This window comes from Centruroides vittatus, unplaced genomic scaffold, assembly GCF_030686945.1.
Source record: "Centruroides vittatus isolate TY-2023 unplaced genomic scaffold, ASM3068694v2 contig_301, whole genome shotgun sequence".
Taxonomy (NCBI): domain Eukaryota; kingdom Metazoa; phylum Arthropoda; class Arachnida; order Scorpiones; family Buthidae; genus Centruroides; species Centruroides vittatus.
The window spans coordinates 634,235-652,785 of NW_027121927.1; the positions used below are offsets into that span (position 1 = coordinate 634,235).

Below are 18,551 nucleotides of genomic sequence, written 5' to 3' on the forward strand. Positions count from 1 at the left end.
GCAAATACAAGGTGTTTTGAACCAGAAAATCGAGGTGTAGCACAGGAGATGTGCCAGTTCCAAAATCTGATTGCAATACTAGAAGTTGTTATTGCAACACCAAAGGTAATTCTTTAAGGCAAATAAAAGATTAAAAATGTTCCTTTTGATGTGATTTTTCCATAAAACAGGGAAAAATGATAAATAATAGTGTCAGAAATCATGCTGAATACAATAAATTGGACTTAAGTTATCCTTCACGTTTTCATTGTGACTTCTTTCTATATCTTAATATATCACAAACTGCATTATTCTACATTAGGTATTTTTCTACTTATCACATCTGATTAATGAAAAAATGATGGATTTCTTCTGCAAATCATGTATACATTAATTAATTAATTTATTTTTTATTCCAAAATCCATATCTTAAAAACTAAAATCTCTGAACAGGTGAGAGGAAACTTCCCTTGAAAGAGGGATCAATTTCCAGATGAACAATAGGATTGCAAAACTGGTAAATGTTTTCACTTGAAACTTTATTGTGAGCTAGCCAACTAATGAGGGAGAATGTTATTTCTGCATTGGGGATGGTCTAAGATTTTTGTGTATGTAGGTGGTGGCATCGGAAGCAGAAAACACACATACCTGTACAAAAACTGTTTATTAAAGAGAAAATATATTACATGTCTTAATTCCAATACACTACAGATTTTCTGACATGGTGTCTTCTCGTAGTTGATGAGTTGAGAAAGGTTCAGAGTCCGGTTTTCAGTGGTGTGTGCATTCCTTTTGGACGATTACAGCCCCAGGGCAGGTGAGAAAAGTCGTTCACTGGGCAGGGGAGATGTTGCAATGAAATTTGGGCACTGGTCTTTGCACACTAGTGAGTGGAACAGATAATAATCATTGCACCAGTGACACACAATGAAAATATATAGATCCAAAGGGGAGAGACTGCCTCTCCTAATGCATTGACACATGGCATTGACTAACCATGTGTGATGTGTCCTTGAATGCCAGTGATTAAACAATCTCCATTTTTCAATCAGCCATTCCAATTTGGTTGATCTCCCTCATCCACGTCTTTTGAGTGGCTGGTCACTCATTACTAAGCGTAATGGGATCCCGACTCAGAGCACGGGACAGGTCAACCCCGAAGCTGAATTCGATCTCCCAACCGAAGATAGTCAATCATGGAATGACATTCCTTCTAAGATTTACAACTAATTAACAACAATTAACAATAAAAAGAAGGTAGTCAGACAAAATACATTAATAAGTAAAGAATAAAAGCCCAAACACTTGCTGGTGAGGAACAGAAAGGTCCAAAATACTAGAAAATATTGTATACAGGTGCAAATAAAGAAAGTTTATTCTTTTGAACTGATAGACTAATTCAATCTTGCTAGTTTCATCCATAAGTTAAATCCGTGTAATAATTGTACTAATAGATTATAGTCAGAATACACCAGGGATGGCAAATGTTTTTGAGCTCACGTGCCATATGGTAAACATATTTAGCTTTAAAGATGTTTATGCATGCAAAAGTTTTAGACTTTGAATAATGATATTTAAAGAAATTAAACAAGTATGATTTAATTAGAATAAATGTAAAAAAGCTGGCTGAAAAGAGGATGATCAAGTGATAAACCAAAAGGATGATTGAAAAAGACAGATGATAAAATTGTATGATACATTATGTGTCAGATGATTTCTCCTTACATGCCGTAGGTTCATCAATCCTGGAATAGACTAACATTAATAAAATAATAAAATAAAAGCCCAAAATCCAAAAGGTAACTATCTTCATTTAAGTGCAATGCTTTTATAGGATTAATTAAGATGGAAGAAAATGTACATTTTATATTAAAAATTGTATTTTTACACAAAACCCCCTCTTTTAAAATGTTGGCATTCTAATTTGAATTTCCTCAACATATTACTGTCTACTGTAAAAAAGTTATGAAACCTGTATGGCATTTAATTATGCCGACTAAGTGAATGTTTATCGGACATAGTTGAAAAATTCACATCTCAGGAGCTAGCTGATATGTTATTTATGGGGAAGCCAAATGCAAAAGACAATTAGCACAACAACTGTATTGTGAACGGTACATTCCAGCACCGAATATCCCACCATTTAATGTTTGCCACAACCCGTAATCTATTGTGAAAAAAGCAATGTTTTTTAAAAGGACAGATGGAAAGAGACAATCATACTCAATTAGAACTGGTGACTTTAAAGAACTAGTGATTCAACATACAGACCAACAGCTCTCAACAAGCACAGGAGTCAGACATTCCAATGGTCCAAACATTAACAATATTTATCCCAAATCATTGGGATAAATATTGTTAATGTCTGGACTATGTTACATGAACAGTTGCAACACCAATTTCACTGTCAAACTGTTCAAAGCTTAAGCTCTAAAGAGTATCCAGCACAGAGTTTTACAGTGGTATTTAAAACAATGTGAATTAACATTACTCCATGAATAACTTTAATAAATATTTAACAATAATGTCAGGTTTCTCTGTATGGTATTTTTCATCAGCCATTACGAAAAGTTTAGGAGCATGAGAGTGGCTTCAGTAACCCCCAGTTAATAAGATCAAAATTACTTGTGACTAAAATTAAATGTCGATCTTTTTATCACCTATTTCCTTTTGTCTGTCTAATTTCTTAACACCCTATATAAGATTTTACAATTCAGTTTTCCTATCTAATATGAATAACTTTCAATTTTATCAAAACAACTTTTATCCTGTTTGTTTCTTGAGCACTTTGTGTCTATGAGAGTCATTTAAATTCTTGGTATTCACATCTATTTGTCCCATCAAATCCTTGGTGTTTTGATGGGGCAAATGTATTTATGAAATTAATATATTAGAAACTAATATAGAATTTTACATTTTGCAATAATTAGATAATTTTAAAATATTAAACATATTATTGTTTAGATTTTTGGTGCAGTATAATTTATATTCCTTATGGATAGGAGAATGGGTAGGTGCAACAGGTAAGTTTCATTTAATTTTCTGAAATGTGAAATCAATATTTTACATAAAAATCTTAAAATGTTTTTAAGGTAGCTTGTAAGACGAAATTGATTACTGGTGAAATATGATTTAAAATTTTCACTTTATATTTTAAAAATTATTTATAATAAAAAATATGAGCATACCTGTAATACAGTATACTCATAAAGTGATACTGATTATCCATTTTACAAATACAGTAGAATTTGCTTTTATAATTACAGATATTGCTATTAATTGTTTAATGTTATCAGAATTAGCAAGTACCAAAATATAAATTAAACTATGCTTAGATACAACAATATTCACGCCAAACACCGTATAAACATTGCGAAAAGTTTACTGAGTTCAGCGTTATATCCACATTTGCTTCTCGCAAGTACTTTCGACGAACCTTACTGTTGTCATCTTCAGGCGAGTGCATTAATTTGCCGAAAAACTTTAAAAAGAAACAAAACCGTTGCAGAATGGAACGCTTAAAGCTTTACCAAAGCCGTTACGAATGTAAATCAAAAATTCAAAAAACATTCGAAAGCCGATCAAGCATCTAGCTTCACGACTAGCGAGGCCACGCATGCGCAGACCCGCGCTTATGCTAATCGTATATTAGATAACGCTAAAGCGCGCTTAAACGCTTGAATAATGTGACCCAAATATTGGGCAGATCAAGAGTGGGAGTGTTGCATGCTTCTAGCGTGGTGGTAAGGAGGGATTTCCAGATGAAAACTATTCTTCTATCATTGCAGCACTTGAGCATATGCGCTTGCGACCATAGCGGATTGTAACCCTGTTTCGAGAGCCTTTTTTGCCAGCTCTGTGGTGTGCCTCCCCTCACCACGTCGTCTTGGTGCTCGGCAAGGCGGCTGGCAAGCATTCTGGTGGTGGCCCCAATATATCGTATGCTTACTCCCGTTGCTAGATTTTCCAGTGGGACAGCATAGACCCCCAACTTCTCGAGCGTGGAGAGCTTGTCTCTGTCGTTACACAGAAGCTTGCATAAGCTTGGAAGTGGAGCTAATGGTAGTACCAAGTTGTGCTTCCTAAATATTCTGCAGATACGTATAGAGATGGGTCTGAGGTATGGCAACGATGCTTGAATCACTGAAACCTCCCTCTTGCTGCTTAGCATGGTACTTGGAAACAATGATTTCTTTACCCTACTGAGCACATGTGTAAATTTTGCACGCGAGAAGCCAGCCATGCGTACTGCCAAACTGATGTTATCTAACTCGATTCTGCATCAGATTTGTTCTTTTTAAAGTTTTTCGGCAAATTTATGCACTCGCCTGAAGACGACGACAGTAAGGTTCGTCGAAAGTACTTGCGACAAGCAAATGTGGATATAACGCTGAACTCAGTGAACTTTTCGCAACATTTAAAGTACGCTTATAAAATTTTGCTTATTGTAATAAGAGTTTCAGTTAAAGTTATTATCTTTAAGTAAATATTCCACTTATAAGTTGTCTTTGTACGTTCTCAGCCTCAACATGTCAATAACACACAATTGTGGTCAGATCATCATGGATCTTAGTGCTTTTAAAAGTTAAACATTTAGTTGCTATTTGTTTGCAATATAGTAGTTGAAATTGCTGTCATTTCTTACTTTAATTACGTTAAATATTCTTTTTGTATATACCAGTATTTTTACTTTTTTAGGCTTTACAGCTTAACTTTTTTAGGCTTTATTAGCTTAACAGTTTCAAATTTTAGTTTTTATTGTGTTTCTAAGATGGTTATGTTAGACTTGATGTTGCTTGTCGGAGAGATTAGTAAAAACTAGTTAGACTCACGTAATTGGTTATATAACAAAGAAACAAAGAATACACAAAGATTACACTGTCTTGACTCTCAGAAGGTCAGTGCTGGAAAGGGGAGGTGAAACGAGGTCACCATCCCAGGGGGTCAACAGCACCACCAACCTTTTATTACGAAACGGAACAATGTTTACAAAACATCGCGACACAATTCGTTGTACATAATGATGTCATATAACATTTGACAATAATTTCGATTATTGATTCCAACAGGTTATCTGCATCATTATAATTAAAAATTAAACTTTGTTATGTTTGAATAAGAAGTATAATTTTCTCAAAACACACACACACTAAAGTTTTTAAATAAATTATATGGTAGTTTTTTTCTCTCTTTCTTTGATGGAAAAAAGTTCTGATCTATGCCTTCTGATGAGGTTTAGGTGTCAATCTCTGCCAATCTCTGGATAACTTCAGTGACTACTGGAGCAGTCTTGATCTTGATTTCCACTTTGTTTCAAAGTATTTAAAGCTAAACTGTCTTTTTTTTTTCTAATCCAACCTCCTCCACCTCTTCTCATACTTAGAAGCTGTGGAGGTCAAAGGTCAAGCCACCTTTATCTGGCTCATTTTTATGATCAGTCACACCTGATCATAAAAACTTCCCTGGAGTGAATCCAGGGAAAGTTTTTGCATTATCATTGTTCTCTCACATCTTTGATACACTTTGATAAATGTGACAGATCCTTCCAGGAAAATGTGCCAGTTTCCATTTACACTAAACTCATAACAATTTTTTCCTTATAGATAGTACAATAAATTTTTTTTGACAAGAATATGTCTTGTTTATAAAATTGTACTGCCGGCTTGTGTTACCAGCTTAGAGATATGAAGGAGTACATGACAGGAGTTGCAATTTGACACAGAGTATTAGGTGCCCAAATCATTTGCGGATAAAAAAATGCAGACTTGTAGGTAGTCAGGAGACCGAGAACGAAGTCAAAATAAAATACAAACAGGCAAAACAGGTACCTCACCCCACTGAATTCAGGTTGGGAGAGTACCACCCACAGTCATTCTAAGAAGTGAACTCTGACCTTAGGACTGAACACACAGTATTTTCTTTGTAATCTAATTTTGTAAATTTGGGAGTGCTCAAATATGACGTTAAAACAGTTTTATGTCGTTACAAGTGGGTTTTTTAATATCTCACACTTAGCACCATGATGACAAAATTTCTCTGTGTCTGCTTTTATCTAACCAAAGGCAAATACATTAGTATTAGTGTAATTTTTTTTATTATTTATTTTATTGGCTAATAGCCATTAAAGTGTTAGTGATTGGTCATTTGGAGGCTAGTCTTCATGGAATCTTGAATGTAAACTTCAAGCATTGGTCTGATAAGGTCTCCTAAACAAGCATTAGATGTTTTAGATAAATTATAAGCTCTTTTGGAAATTAATTCAGAGAATGAATGTATACTGACACCAGATTCAAAGAAAGAAGTTTATTTTAGGGTTTTTGAAAATAGTGGTAATAGGAATAGTGACTCTGACAGTGAAATTTGTGAAGGTGAAAAGGTGCCAGCAAATTTAGCTACTGTGGTTAGCTGCAATTCTAATGTAACTAGTGGAAAAATTGTTGCTCAGCAACAAAGTTCCAGTTGTGTGATATTAGTCAAATCAAAACAACTCCAAAAATAAAACATAAGAGAGGACTTTCGTTGAAACTAGATGAAACTTAAGCTTCAAAAGATGGAACGAATTGGAAAGTCATGACAACGAATCTTGTGCAGTGAAAACTGTACAGGGCAATATTCTAAAAGATAAAATTGGACCAAATTCCTATACAAAACAAAAAAACAAGGAATAATAAAGAAAGCAGTTTCAAGAGATTGTTTGTGGATAACTCTATTCTAAGGCTAATAAATAACTGTATATAGAAAAGAAGCCAACAATCAGTTAGAAAATTAAAAGTGGAAGTTTTCTTTAGAAGAACTAGATGCCTTTATTGAAATTCTCTATGTGCAAGGTGCATATGTATCTAGTAAACTGGAAATGGACAATTTATAATAAATGGGACCAGCATTTTCACAAACCATGTTTAAAAATAGATTCAAAGAAATAATAAAATGTTTATTGACATCAAACCCACTCAAAGAGAAAGATTATAACATGAAAAGTGTGCATTAGCGTAATGAATGATAAGTTTGCATTATTCAGACATATAGAGTAAATTCAAATACAATTCTGAAATCTGCTTCATGTCAAGTAAAAATATAACCATTGATGAACAACTCTTTCCAACAAAAGTTAAAGTCAATTTACCCAGTAATACCCAAACAAATCTGACAAATAAGGCATAAAATTTTGGATCACTATTGGTAGTGAAAGTAAATGTGTGTTGAATGCTTTTCCATACTTAGGAAATGAAGATATGAGACCAGAGGACCAATCTTTATCAGAAAACATTGTTCTAAGATTTCTGGAACTTTTCCAAAAAAAAAGAAGCAATATTACTACTGACAATTTCTTCACTAGCGTGAAACTGGTCAAAAGATTACTAAATTTAAATGCAGCTATTGTGGAAACACTAAACAAATCAAGAAGAGAAGTTTCAAATAATATCAAAAATAGCAAAAAGTTTTACATGAAACTGTATTGCTGAAGACCAGGGCTGGGCTGGATTTAACAATCAGAGGCCCGTGGGCACAAATACGGTGGGGGGCCCCCTGTGTTGACTCGTGCTATATCGAATGTAGCCAGTCTGTTTGTTGGGTAATGCGATTGAGGACTTTACAATTAAAGACACGTGTTGGACAAGAAAATAAATTTAATAAATAAAAAAAAACCTTTAAAATGACAAACAACTTGCAGACTTAAACAATATTCTTACAAATATACAAAACACTTGTTACATCAGGTTGTCGTATCCTATTGATACGCATAATTGACAAAATTGGCGTTCTTTGTTAACCACACTTGATCGAAAATGAAATAACGACGAATTGATTAAGGCTCCGAGCGTGAACTAGTTGTCCCAGTGAGTAGGCCTAATTCTCACGTGTAGTTTTACGTAAAATATTCGTCAGTTGGAATCAATTCCTGGACGATGTAGTTGGATTTTCCTTTACGTACGGAACGGTTCAATCTTCATTCGTTACTGTTCGATTCTTACCTAACCTTCTCCCCTCGTCGTCCAGATGGGAGCTTCTAAGTCTATTCCGATCCTCTTGAGTTCTCGAAGGAACAAAAAAAAGTCTCTAACCAGTGTGACACGTGCTTTTATAGTTCCCGCCATCCGGGTACTTGCTATACACGTGATCCTCTCCAGGCCAATCAATTTCACCGCTGTGATGACCACAAATGTGATTCGCGTAACAAGAGAGAAAGAAAACCCGACACAATTTCAGTTAATGACGGAAAGTTATTACACACAAATATGAATATATATATTAATTAAAAACAAAAAACAATAATGGCAGAGCACTACACCTTCTTTAAGAGTAGGCAAATTTGATGATTTCAAAAATTTACACAAAATACTGTACTTTCAACTAGATTTCAACTAGGAAGTTGTAAATTTCATTTAAAAATAAGGTTATTGTAAATATACATATATTTTATTGTGTAAAACTAATTATTTTAATTTATTGTTGTCTCCTAAACACTGTAAAGTTCAGACACTCGGACACCTGGCAATCTTCATCTTAAGTTTATTTCAGTTGACAACAATAATTACAGACACTGTTTTGAATGTGTTATTTTAATTTAATTGAAAAATACCTATGTAAAATTTTTTCCCGAAATTTTCTGATGTTTTATAGGTTTTTTTCCCAGGTTTGGTTTTCTCTGCCTGTGGCCCTCATGATTAGGCCATACTAGGCTGTCGCGGTAATAGAAAAAATAAATTATGTTTAAACATAGTTTTGTGGGGGCCCTGGGCACCGGCTCCAAATGCCCTTATGTAAATCCAGCCTGCTGAAGACAGAAGACAATAAGTCTTCTGACTTCAGCAAGGCAGACAGTTTATAAAGCAAAAACCAATAAAAATGTTCTTCTGCTAGATATTCTCTATAATCAATTGCAGTAAATACAAATACAAACAAAAAGAAGCCAGAAACAGTCCTATAATGAAACTAAATATGGCTTTGATCAGATGGCTATATAGTACACTGGTGAAGTATCATTATGAACATAGCTAGTTCATATTTTTTACAAAATTTTAGACCTCATTGCCATAAACACACATATATTATACAAAGCAATAATTGGAAAAACAAAAATGAAAAGGAGAAACTTCATACTAAAGCTACCTGTAGAGATGGCAGAGAAAAATAACAAAACAGAAGTACAAGAAGGAAAATCAGAACAAAGTGAAAAGAAGACAGAGACAAAAGCAACAAAAGAAAAAACTTGTTAAGCATAAACATATAAGAATAAAACTTACAATGAAATACCAATGATCGTCTTAAAAATCAGGCTATAAATTGGCTAATTAAATGATTGACATAAAGTAATTTGTTACTAGAGGTAGACATTAGGTGCCATTTCTTATCTAAGTTAATAATTATAATTTAAGTAAATATTAAATAAATTTAAAACCTTCTGGAATAAAAGAACTGACTCGGGGCGGGGCTTGAACCCGCAACCTCTACACTGAAGTAGAGGTTGCAGGTTCAAACTTACAATATCGTAATAAATGCAAAATTTATCTTTGTGGTAAATGTATCATAAAACTTACTTATTGCTAAAGATGTATGTAATTTTTTAATAAAAAAAACTAAAATAAAAATGTTTGACATTTAAACTTGTTAATTCTAAAGCTGGAACTATCTTCTAAATACTATGATTCACACCTTCCTCACACTTTCCAGCATTCATTGATTAAAAACGAATGTTTTCAGCTACATTCAGTGGCCTGCATCAGGTTAAGAAGATTCTATATCGAATATCTATAGCAGGTTCAAAGTTTGGAATAATGTCCGTTTTCTTTGATGTAATTGTCTTTGAATTACAATAAACAAGTAAGACCTCATTTAGCATTTCCTCGATTAATGCTGATTCAATATAATGCAGTCTGCTAAAGCCTAAAAAAAAGCTCAAAATTTATGCTAGAATTAACTGATAAATTCATGAATGGAGTGTGGAAAAAAGTATGGCCGGAGATATCCAAGGATTCTCAACAACAAGAGCCTATCATTGACCAAATTGTCAACCTAATCGATATAGCAGGACTAGGAGATGTAGGTGAGCAGGATATTGAGGAGTTACCACAGGTTTATGGTGAGAGCCTTACCAATGACAACCTTCAAGAACTAGCAGAACAAGGAATTCGTGTAGACCTGGAAAATAGTGATTCTGAAAACGAAGAACCCAAAGAATTTCTCTACAGATTTCCTTAGTAAAAGTTTGGAATGATAACAGAAATCGTTGATCAAATTGTAGCAAATGATCCAGATTTTGAAAGGAGACAAGGCATTTCAGATGCAATCTCCTACTACCAACATTTGCTTAATGAGAGGAAAAGAAAGTGACAGAAGATGACTTCATTGCAAAAAAAATCAAGAATATCAGAAGACCCAGGATCTTCATCACAAAAATGTACTGTACTTTATATTTCTGTGTGCATATGTTTGTGTGTTATGTAACATATTATTATGCAAATTAATATAAAAATTTAAAGTAATATTTGTTTATTTTTGGTCATGCGTTCTCCTTTCCCTATTTTCTGTGTATTAAAATGACCTCGTTTAATGCTGTTTCATTTAGTGCTTTGTCGTCTAGGAGTGCATCCTAAGCACTAAACGAGGTCTTACTGTACTATATTTATGTAAAGATTAATATAGTTTTAACAAATTAAACAAATAATTACAAATAAGTGTTAAAAAGTCTCTAATAAATAATATAATTGAAAAACTAAAAAGTGAAATTATTTGGCAAGATACAAATTGCTGCATGTATTTGGTTGGTAGGTTGGCATGGTAGGTTGGTGCCAATTTTTAAAGAGTTATCTAATATAGATTGCCATGCCTTGGATATGGATATAGATTCTTTATTGTTAATGCAGCTTCCTGTAAATGTTGCAGCAAATATTTCAAACACCTCCATAGTTCTTAGTTTATGGTTATTGAATGTACATTTTAAAAGCTTTGCTTCTGCCCATTGTGAAGACACCACTTGCTCTCTTGCATATTGTGCTAGAGCTGTACTGTATTTGTTTTTACTAATATCATATTGGTGCTTTTTGAGTCTTTGTGTCAAGGATTTGTTTGTTGAGTTTATATATGTTAGATTTTTATCAAATCTGTTGTCATACAGTGGTATGGAATATATCCCAGGAGTTTTGCTATCTTCAGTCTTATCCTTATTGTTGTTGAATAGTTTGTATAAAGTTTGGTTGCATTTATAGGCTAAACTGATATATAATTGTTTCATTATGATCTTGTAAGTTGTACTCAATAATGGAGTCTATTCAACTGCTATGCATTTACAATTTTGAATTTTTGTTTGTAGTTGCACTCCTACATTCCTAGCCATTATCTTTTTAAGGTTTTTCTTCTATAGTACATGCTAATGTAGGTACTAGTTTGCCACTGCAATCATACACTACTGCTATAGATTTTATACATTCTAACTCTAATAAGTTGCTCTAATGGTCACCATCTTGTAGTTGTACAGATCATTGAAGTTGGCTGGTATGTTTATGAGATTGAAGTTTGGTTTGTGGTAAATTTTAGTGTTGTTTCCATTACCATTAAAGGAGATGTTGATATCTAAAAAGTGAGCTTCTTTATTTGCTCTAATTCAATGGTGAGACCATATGGATTGTCATTCATGCTAGTAATAGTCTTTTTTTTAAATAGGCTTTTATATATATTAGGCTTAGTTTTCCAGGTGATGTGTACATCATTAATGTATCTCTTGGGGTACTGTGATCTACCGGAGTATACAGTTTGAAGATGGGGTAAGATAATGGTGAAGGACTGTACAAAAATAAAATAGACACAAACATGATAATCCGAACAAAAATTATATTTCTGAGGTTCCTTTACACGTTTTACACAGTTGACAGGATGATCGATTCTCCCCCTTTTTCCAGAACAAAGAGATTCCCTATACACGGCCCCTATCTACACGATTGACACTTACCTTACCTGACACGACAATAATCATAAACACATGGAATCGAAATTGTTACAATAATTTACAGGACAATAATCAGATGATCTCTAGGTTGACTTATTGTTGATATATATAACGGTAATATCAAAATCTTCTCATAACTAGCACTATAACTCAGTCCCAATCTTCCTCTTGACAACGCAGTAGCTTCGCTTTCCTTGTTTGAATCATAAAGTCTTACCTTGTAGCGAGTACCAAAACCGACAATAGGAATTGTGGCTTCTAACTCTCCTAATCTTCTTTCACTCCAACCCTGGTACATGACGAAGAGCAATGCTGAAGATCCCCAAGACAAAAAAGGTGTCCCTCACACATGGTTGCAACATTTATATGTGCTGCCATTGATATCACGTGGTAATGTATGTCAATGAGAAAAGGGCCAATCACAGGCTTGCATTACCACACCGCAAGATGTATACATAACGAACGAATATACGCATGACAAACTGATACATGACAACGGAACGCAATTATATACATCAACAATATTAACAACAATTAGTGATATACACTACACTCTTATATATTTCAGTATGGGGGAGAAATTTAGGAATGATGATGGCTCTAAGAGAGATAACACAATTTCAATTAGTTCTCCAGACAGAGCACTACCCATAGGTATCCCTCTTTTTTTGAAGGAGTATCTCTCCATCCAATTGAAAGTGAGAGATGTAACAAAGTGTATTGGAGAATTCAAGAATTTGTTTATAGCATGCATTGTTTGAAACTCTCAACATAAGCCAATCCCACAAACAACAAAAACAAGGCTCAAGTTTAACAGGTGGATACAAAGCCTTAAAGTCTAAAACATGTTCCAGAAATTGTCGGATGCTGAGCAACCATGTATAACTTCAATTAGTTGCCTTGAGTTGGTAACAGTAAATTGATAACCTTATAAGTGTACAGCCAGGAGTTCATATACTATATGTTCAATTCTTCTGATGGCAAATTAGCTTTGTCCAGTGTAGGTCAGTATAGTTATAGTCAGTGGTGATATTCGAAATATTTAACAAAGGGTTCACTAGCAGAAAATTTTTCCCTGACAATCACCGACAAACAAAATGGAAGTTTTGGCTAGAAATAAATACAATACCTTTTCTTGCAATATATCTAATAATCAGTGGCGTATTTGGAACGTAACGAGCCCTGGGCGAGGACCAGGTAGCAATAGTATATTAGTGCTGTCGACCTTATTTTTTAGGCAGAGAAATTTTTTATCCCGAATGGCATTGCTGATGATAGATGCACGGCCATCTTGTATTATCTCACGTGCGTGGGATTGTGGGATCTCTCTTATGACCGGATCTAGTTTCAAGAACTCTCTTGAATCAATTGTGATTAAACCTCGTTTCAGTCAAGATTGAAACGGTCAAGAGAGATCGCACCAAGACATAGTCTCCAACCTTGTTCACAATCTAGATTGAAATGCTCGGTGCAAACGGGGTATAAGGCTCTAGTTTAGTAGTATTACAGAGTATAATATGTATATTTTAATATATTTTTTAAAAGAAACAAAACCACTGAGAAATGTTACGTGTGTTTAACAAGGTTCGAGAAACTGAAAATTTTAACAACGGGTTCGGCCGAACCTGCTGAATATCACCACTGAGTATAGTATGTATAATGATAAAACTGAAAACAGGATAAAAAGTTATTTTATAAAATAACTATATCTACATTAAACAACAAACAAAATTATATTAATTAACTAAAAAATTCAGCAAAATGGTATTTGCTTAAAATTTATCATTTTTCTTACATTTTGCAGTTTCAATTTTTATCTTTTAAATCAATGAGAAATTTTTTTATTGCACCCTAAGCAAAAGGAGGTGAAATCTCATTCTTAAATAGTATTTAAATATTAAAGGGTTATTTATTCATTACAATTAATATGTACCAATATCTTATTTTTGAAAAACATCAATAATTAATTAACTTATTATATTTACTGGTTTAGATTATTATTACAATGATTATGATTATGAAGATGAAAGATTATTACCAAACAAAACTAAAGCAGAACCATGTACAAAAATGATTGATTTATATGAAATAAAAACGTTTCCAAATTCTTTGAAAGGAAAATTGTCGCAATGCCATTCATCTGGATGTGATAAGTAAGTCTTTTTTATGTTTTTACTTATTTAAAAATTTTTAAATCAAATTTAAGATAAATAGCTAAATTGATTTCTTTTGTTTTTATTCAATTAACTTAATAAAAATTATAACTTATAGTTTTTATTACATCCCTGTAATAGTTTTATAGTTATATTATACTTTTAACATCCCTGTTCACTGAGAAGGTCCATGTTGCATAGGTGGGCAAACAGAATCAGGCTGATTCTAGTCAATGTACAGAATTCTCAAGACCCTGAAGTCTAAAGTAGATGAGCAAATTGAGAACTTCTATGCTTAGGAGTTAATTGAAGAAAGCTTTGGCATAAAGTAAGTATGCTTACTTTATGGCACCTGAGCTCAAAAAGATTTGCCATCCCTGCTTTAGGCAGATATACTAGGTCACAAAAATATCCAGACATCCATAAAATGGAAGAGGTTTTTTAGTTTTCACTCATTTCTTACATGAAATAGGAAAAAAAATAATGACAGATGTAAAATTTTTAGACTTTTTTACACTAGAAAAAAGTATTTACATGTACAAAAATATTCATCAAAAAGAGAAATATACTTTTATTTAAAACTGCTCTCAAACTCTCAAATCTAAAACTGCACCCAAAGGCACCAACCTTTAGGCATGGTGAGAATATAAGAATCTGATATGTTGAATCTTCTTTAATGTTTTTGATTAATTGTAAAATTCATCATCCACAGATTTGAAAAATTCAATAATCTGTAAATGTTATATTTCTTTAATTTGATATGTTACAAAAAATAAGATTAATAACAGTAAAAAAAAATCCAGTGACATTTAAACTTTTAGTGACACCATCTGTTAGATATTTTATTAAAAAACTTTTTATATTTTTAATTGTCATAAAATGGAAAAAAGCTTAACTTTGAGGATAGGGATGAGTTTTATGAAAATTTTAAATGCTAATAACGAGTAAAATTGTCTTTTGACTGACCCTGCTTTATCTCCTCTCTTAACCACCAAAATTTAATAACATCAATCCCCTAATATACAAACTTCCTTATAAAATTCAGAAATTTTCTACAAAAGCACAGGAGTTTCAAAGAGGGTGAACAAATTCATCCCATACACACACACTCTAACATCATAAATACAGAAAAAAGTATCATTTCAAGGTCCCAAGTCCAAAAATATAAAAATCTTGAGGGTCATTTTTTGGCTGATCACCATACTTTCCCTCTGTTATATATAACAGAGCCAGTAAAATAAAAAGAGTAAATGGGAAAACCTGACAAAACAAAATTGATAGATTTAATTTAAAATATTCTGATTACTAACTTTATTTTACAGAGAGTTCATTGCTCAATCTGTAGCTCGAACCAACTTAATATTATTGGCAATACGTAGTACATGTGCTTGCGAGACAACAACTGTGACTTTAGAGCCAAGAAAAGAAGCACAAGACACGGATGCTAAATGTTATAAAATGCAAAATGATAAACTCAGAAGCAGACCACCAAGTTGCATTAATAATCATGCAGAGGTAATTAATCTTTTAATCTATATTTTAATAATAACATTTTTTAAAATTTTAATGTACTTAAAAATTTTATAAACTTTCTTAGGAGATTGAAATCAAACAGTGTGGAAGAGGATCAGTGCTCAGTGCTTCCATTTATTCCCAGTGTGGAATCCTTTTACTCTTAAGAATGCTTAATAAATATTTGATATAAACACAATAAGAAAATATTTTGCTGTGATTGGACAGAAGTGAGACAAGTTCTCATTATTGTGACATATCTCAATTGTTATACTTTATAAGATACGATTGTTTTTACACAATCTGAAATTTTGCTATTTGAAATATAATCTGATCCTGTAGCCAAAATATTGTAAAAATTTGCATGTGATTGGACTGTTATAATCATATGAAAATTTATGTTTCATGATTCTGTTTAAAATATATACTAGTTATACTTTTTTGAAAAATTTATTGGGTCTAAAAGGGTAAAAAAATTATCATTTATGGAATTATTCTATATTATTGTTAAATATTATGGATAAAACTCAAAATACTCGTGATTATTCCCTTAGTAATGGTGAAACCATGACAGGAGTGCATATCACTCTATATCATGTCTTTTGTCAACATTACAAGCCAGTGTGTTTGTATCCTTATCTTCTCGAACTGTACATGTACAGAAATGCACAAAATTGCTCATAATATCATTAATCCAACCAGTCATCAGTTTAAATAATGTTTGTTTATTTATAGAAAAAATGAAGTGCTCTGAATTAAGAGTATCTGTTCCATATCAGCCTTTTTCTTATGAATTGACACCATCTTCAATTCAGAAACACTGGTTAATCATGTTTGATGGAGACGATATATATGATAGAGTCCAGAATTCAAAGTTTTGTGACATATCAATTCATTCACGAAAATTGGTTATGCTTCAGATTAAATTAATTTTGTTAAAAAAGAAACAAATTTTATTTTCACACTGTTTATTATTTTCACAATTGTAATGATAATGAATATAATTCAATAAAATAACACTGAAAAAAATGAGATTGACTTTATCTACGTACAAAATTTTTATGTATTAATAAAAATTAAAAAGAAGGTAATAATAATATATAATCTTGGTTGTAAATAAATTCAAATTACAATTAAAAAAAACTATGTATAGTAAAAAAATGTATTATAGACTCTTCTAGTGAAGTAGAAATTTTGTATTTTATCATATTTGGAAAATTCACAAAATATACTACATGTATATTTAAATATTAATTTCTTTTACAGATAAATATATTTATACTAAATCAGTTATGAATAAAAATTGAAAAATAATGTGATATTAAATAATACATTTGGTAGTTTATATATAATATAGAAATTTGTTTATTACAATATTTATAAAAGAGACTGTTAATCAAATGCATTTCATCTTTGCATGTATGTCAATAGCATCTTTGTATATCAATAGTATTGAATTGCATTATTAATAAAAATTAATTTTTTCAGTAATTAATACATTTAATAATATGAAAAATATAATTTAAAATTAATACATAAGCAAATCAAAACAAACCAGCTCCTTTAATTCTGTTTTATCATCATGTTATAAACTTGTAACAGAACAGCTCAGATTATATATACAAATATAAGTAAATATACTATAAAATATTCCATGTAATTACAACAAATTTAAATAAAGTGAATATTGAGAAATATTTTAAATATATTATGAGACTGAGTCTGTATGAAGATTACTGATCCATTTCTTATTCATTATTATATGGAATGACATTCATTCATTCATTTTGTCATAATATTTAAGACTACATAAATAAATATAATCTTAATCACAGAAAATCTTATAAACATCAATTGATATCATTTAACACGTTTGAAAATCCAGAAACATATGATTGATACCAGCTGATATGAATGACTTGTCATTAGAGCATTTAACTTGTAGATCTATTGAAATCATTTGATTTTAGTGTTGAAGTTTTGAAGCATTTCAAATGATTCAGTTCATTTAATTTCATTTCTGCCGTAGACATTTATTAGAGTCCTTGCCAGTGGCACTGGGGCCCTGGCTCCCTCCAAAGAAAAAGAAAAAACAAACACTAGAAAATTTTCCGAAAGTCTTTTCTTAATTAAAATTTATTTTTTCATTTATATCTTCTGTTTCTATTCTACTAATGAATTAGGGTCACATACGATGGAAATTTTATTGAATTGGCATTAAAGATTTTTTTTTAATCTGTTCAACTCGTCTGCCCCAAAAATTAAATGCTGAGTGTGCCACACTGCAATAATTTGAAATCTTGTTTATAATTATAAACCATGTCGTATAAGATTTAAAATAATAATATTTAATTTCATTTAACATTTAGCATATGCATATCATTTGAATATCGATTGATACGAAATATTCATATGGCATACCATATGAATATTCACAGTCCTGATATTCCATGCAAACAATTCATATTACTTAATATTTGTCAATAATATTTCAGATGATATTAATCTACTTCATTTTTTTAAATTCCTACTATTAGTTCACACACTCCCTATGTATATATATCTTGTTCAAATTTTCAATCGTTAATAAAATACTTTTTATTCATCCGCTCAAGTTCAAATACATTTTTTTAAACTTGTAGTGGATGACACTTGATGTTAATACAGTTTTTTCAAATATTAATTCATTAATTAAATTTAATTGTTGGTTAATATTACCCGTGGTATCGAAGATGGCGACGGGGAATTTTTTCCCTAGATACTAGACGGCGACGGGGAAATTTTTTTCCCTACGTTCGAGATGGCCGCGTTTCCGGTAATTTCGAATCAGATTATCGAGTGATAATCTGGAAGCAGATTAACAATGGATAATCTCGAAGTAGAATACCGAGTGATCTAAACGTTAGGGGGCGTACCCGTACTATTGGTCGCATTATGCAAATTAATAAATTTCCCCGTCCCCG

At 32.0% G+C, this 18,551-nt stretch overlaps 1 protein-coding gene across 1 annotated transcript in view; it reads left to right on the forward strand.

Annotated features, from left to right (window-relative positions):
- LOC136972729 (voltage-dependent calcium channel subunit alpha-2/delta-3-like) overlaps positions 1–17,296 on the forward strand; it is a 154,067-nt gene extending 136,771 nt beyond the window's left edge. The window contains exons 11-14 of the mRNA XM_067267336.1: positions 2,944–3,002; positions 13,917–14,076; positions 15,399–15,591; positions 15,674–17,296. Coding sequence (XP_067123437.1) covers positions 2,944–3,002; positions 13,917–14,076; positions 15,399–15,591; positions 15,674–15,781 — 520 coding nt within the window. The 3' untranslated portion in view covers positions 15,782–17,296. The remainder of the gene's footprint in view (positions 1–2,943; positions 3,003–13,916; positions 14,077–15,398; positions 15,592–15,673) is intronic.
- The last annotated feature ends 1,255 nt before the right edge of the window (positions 17,297–18,551 follow it).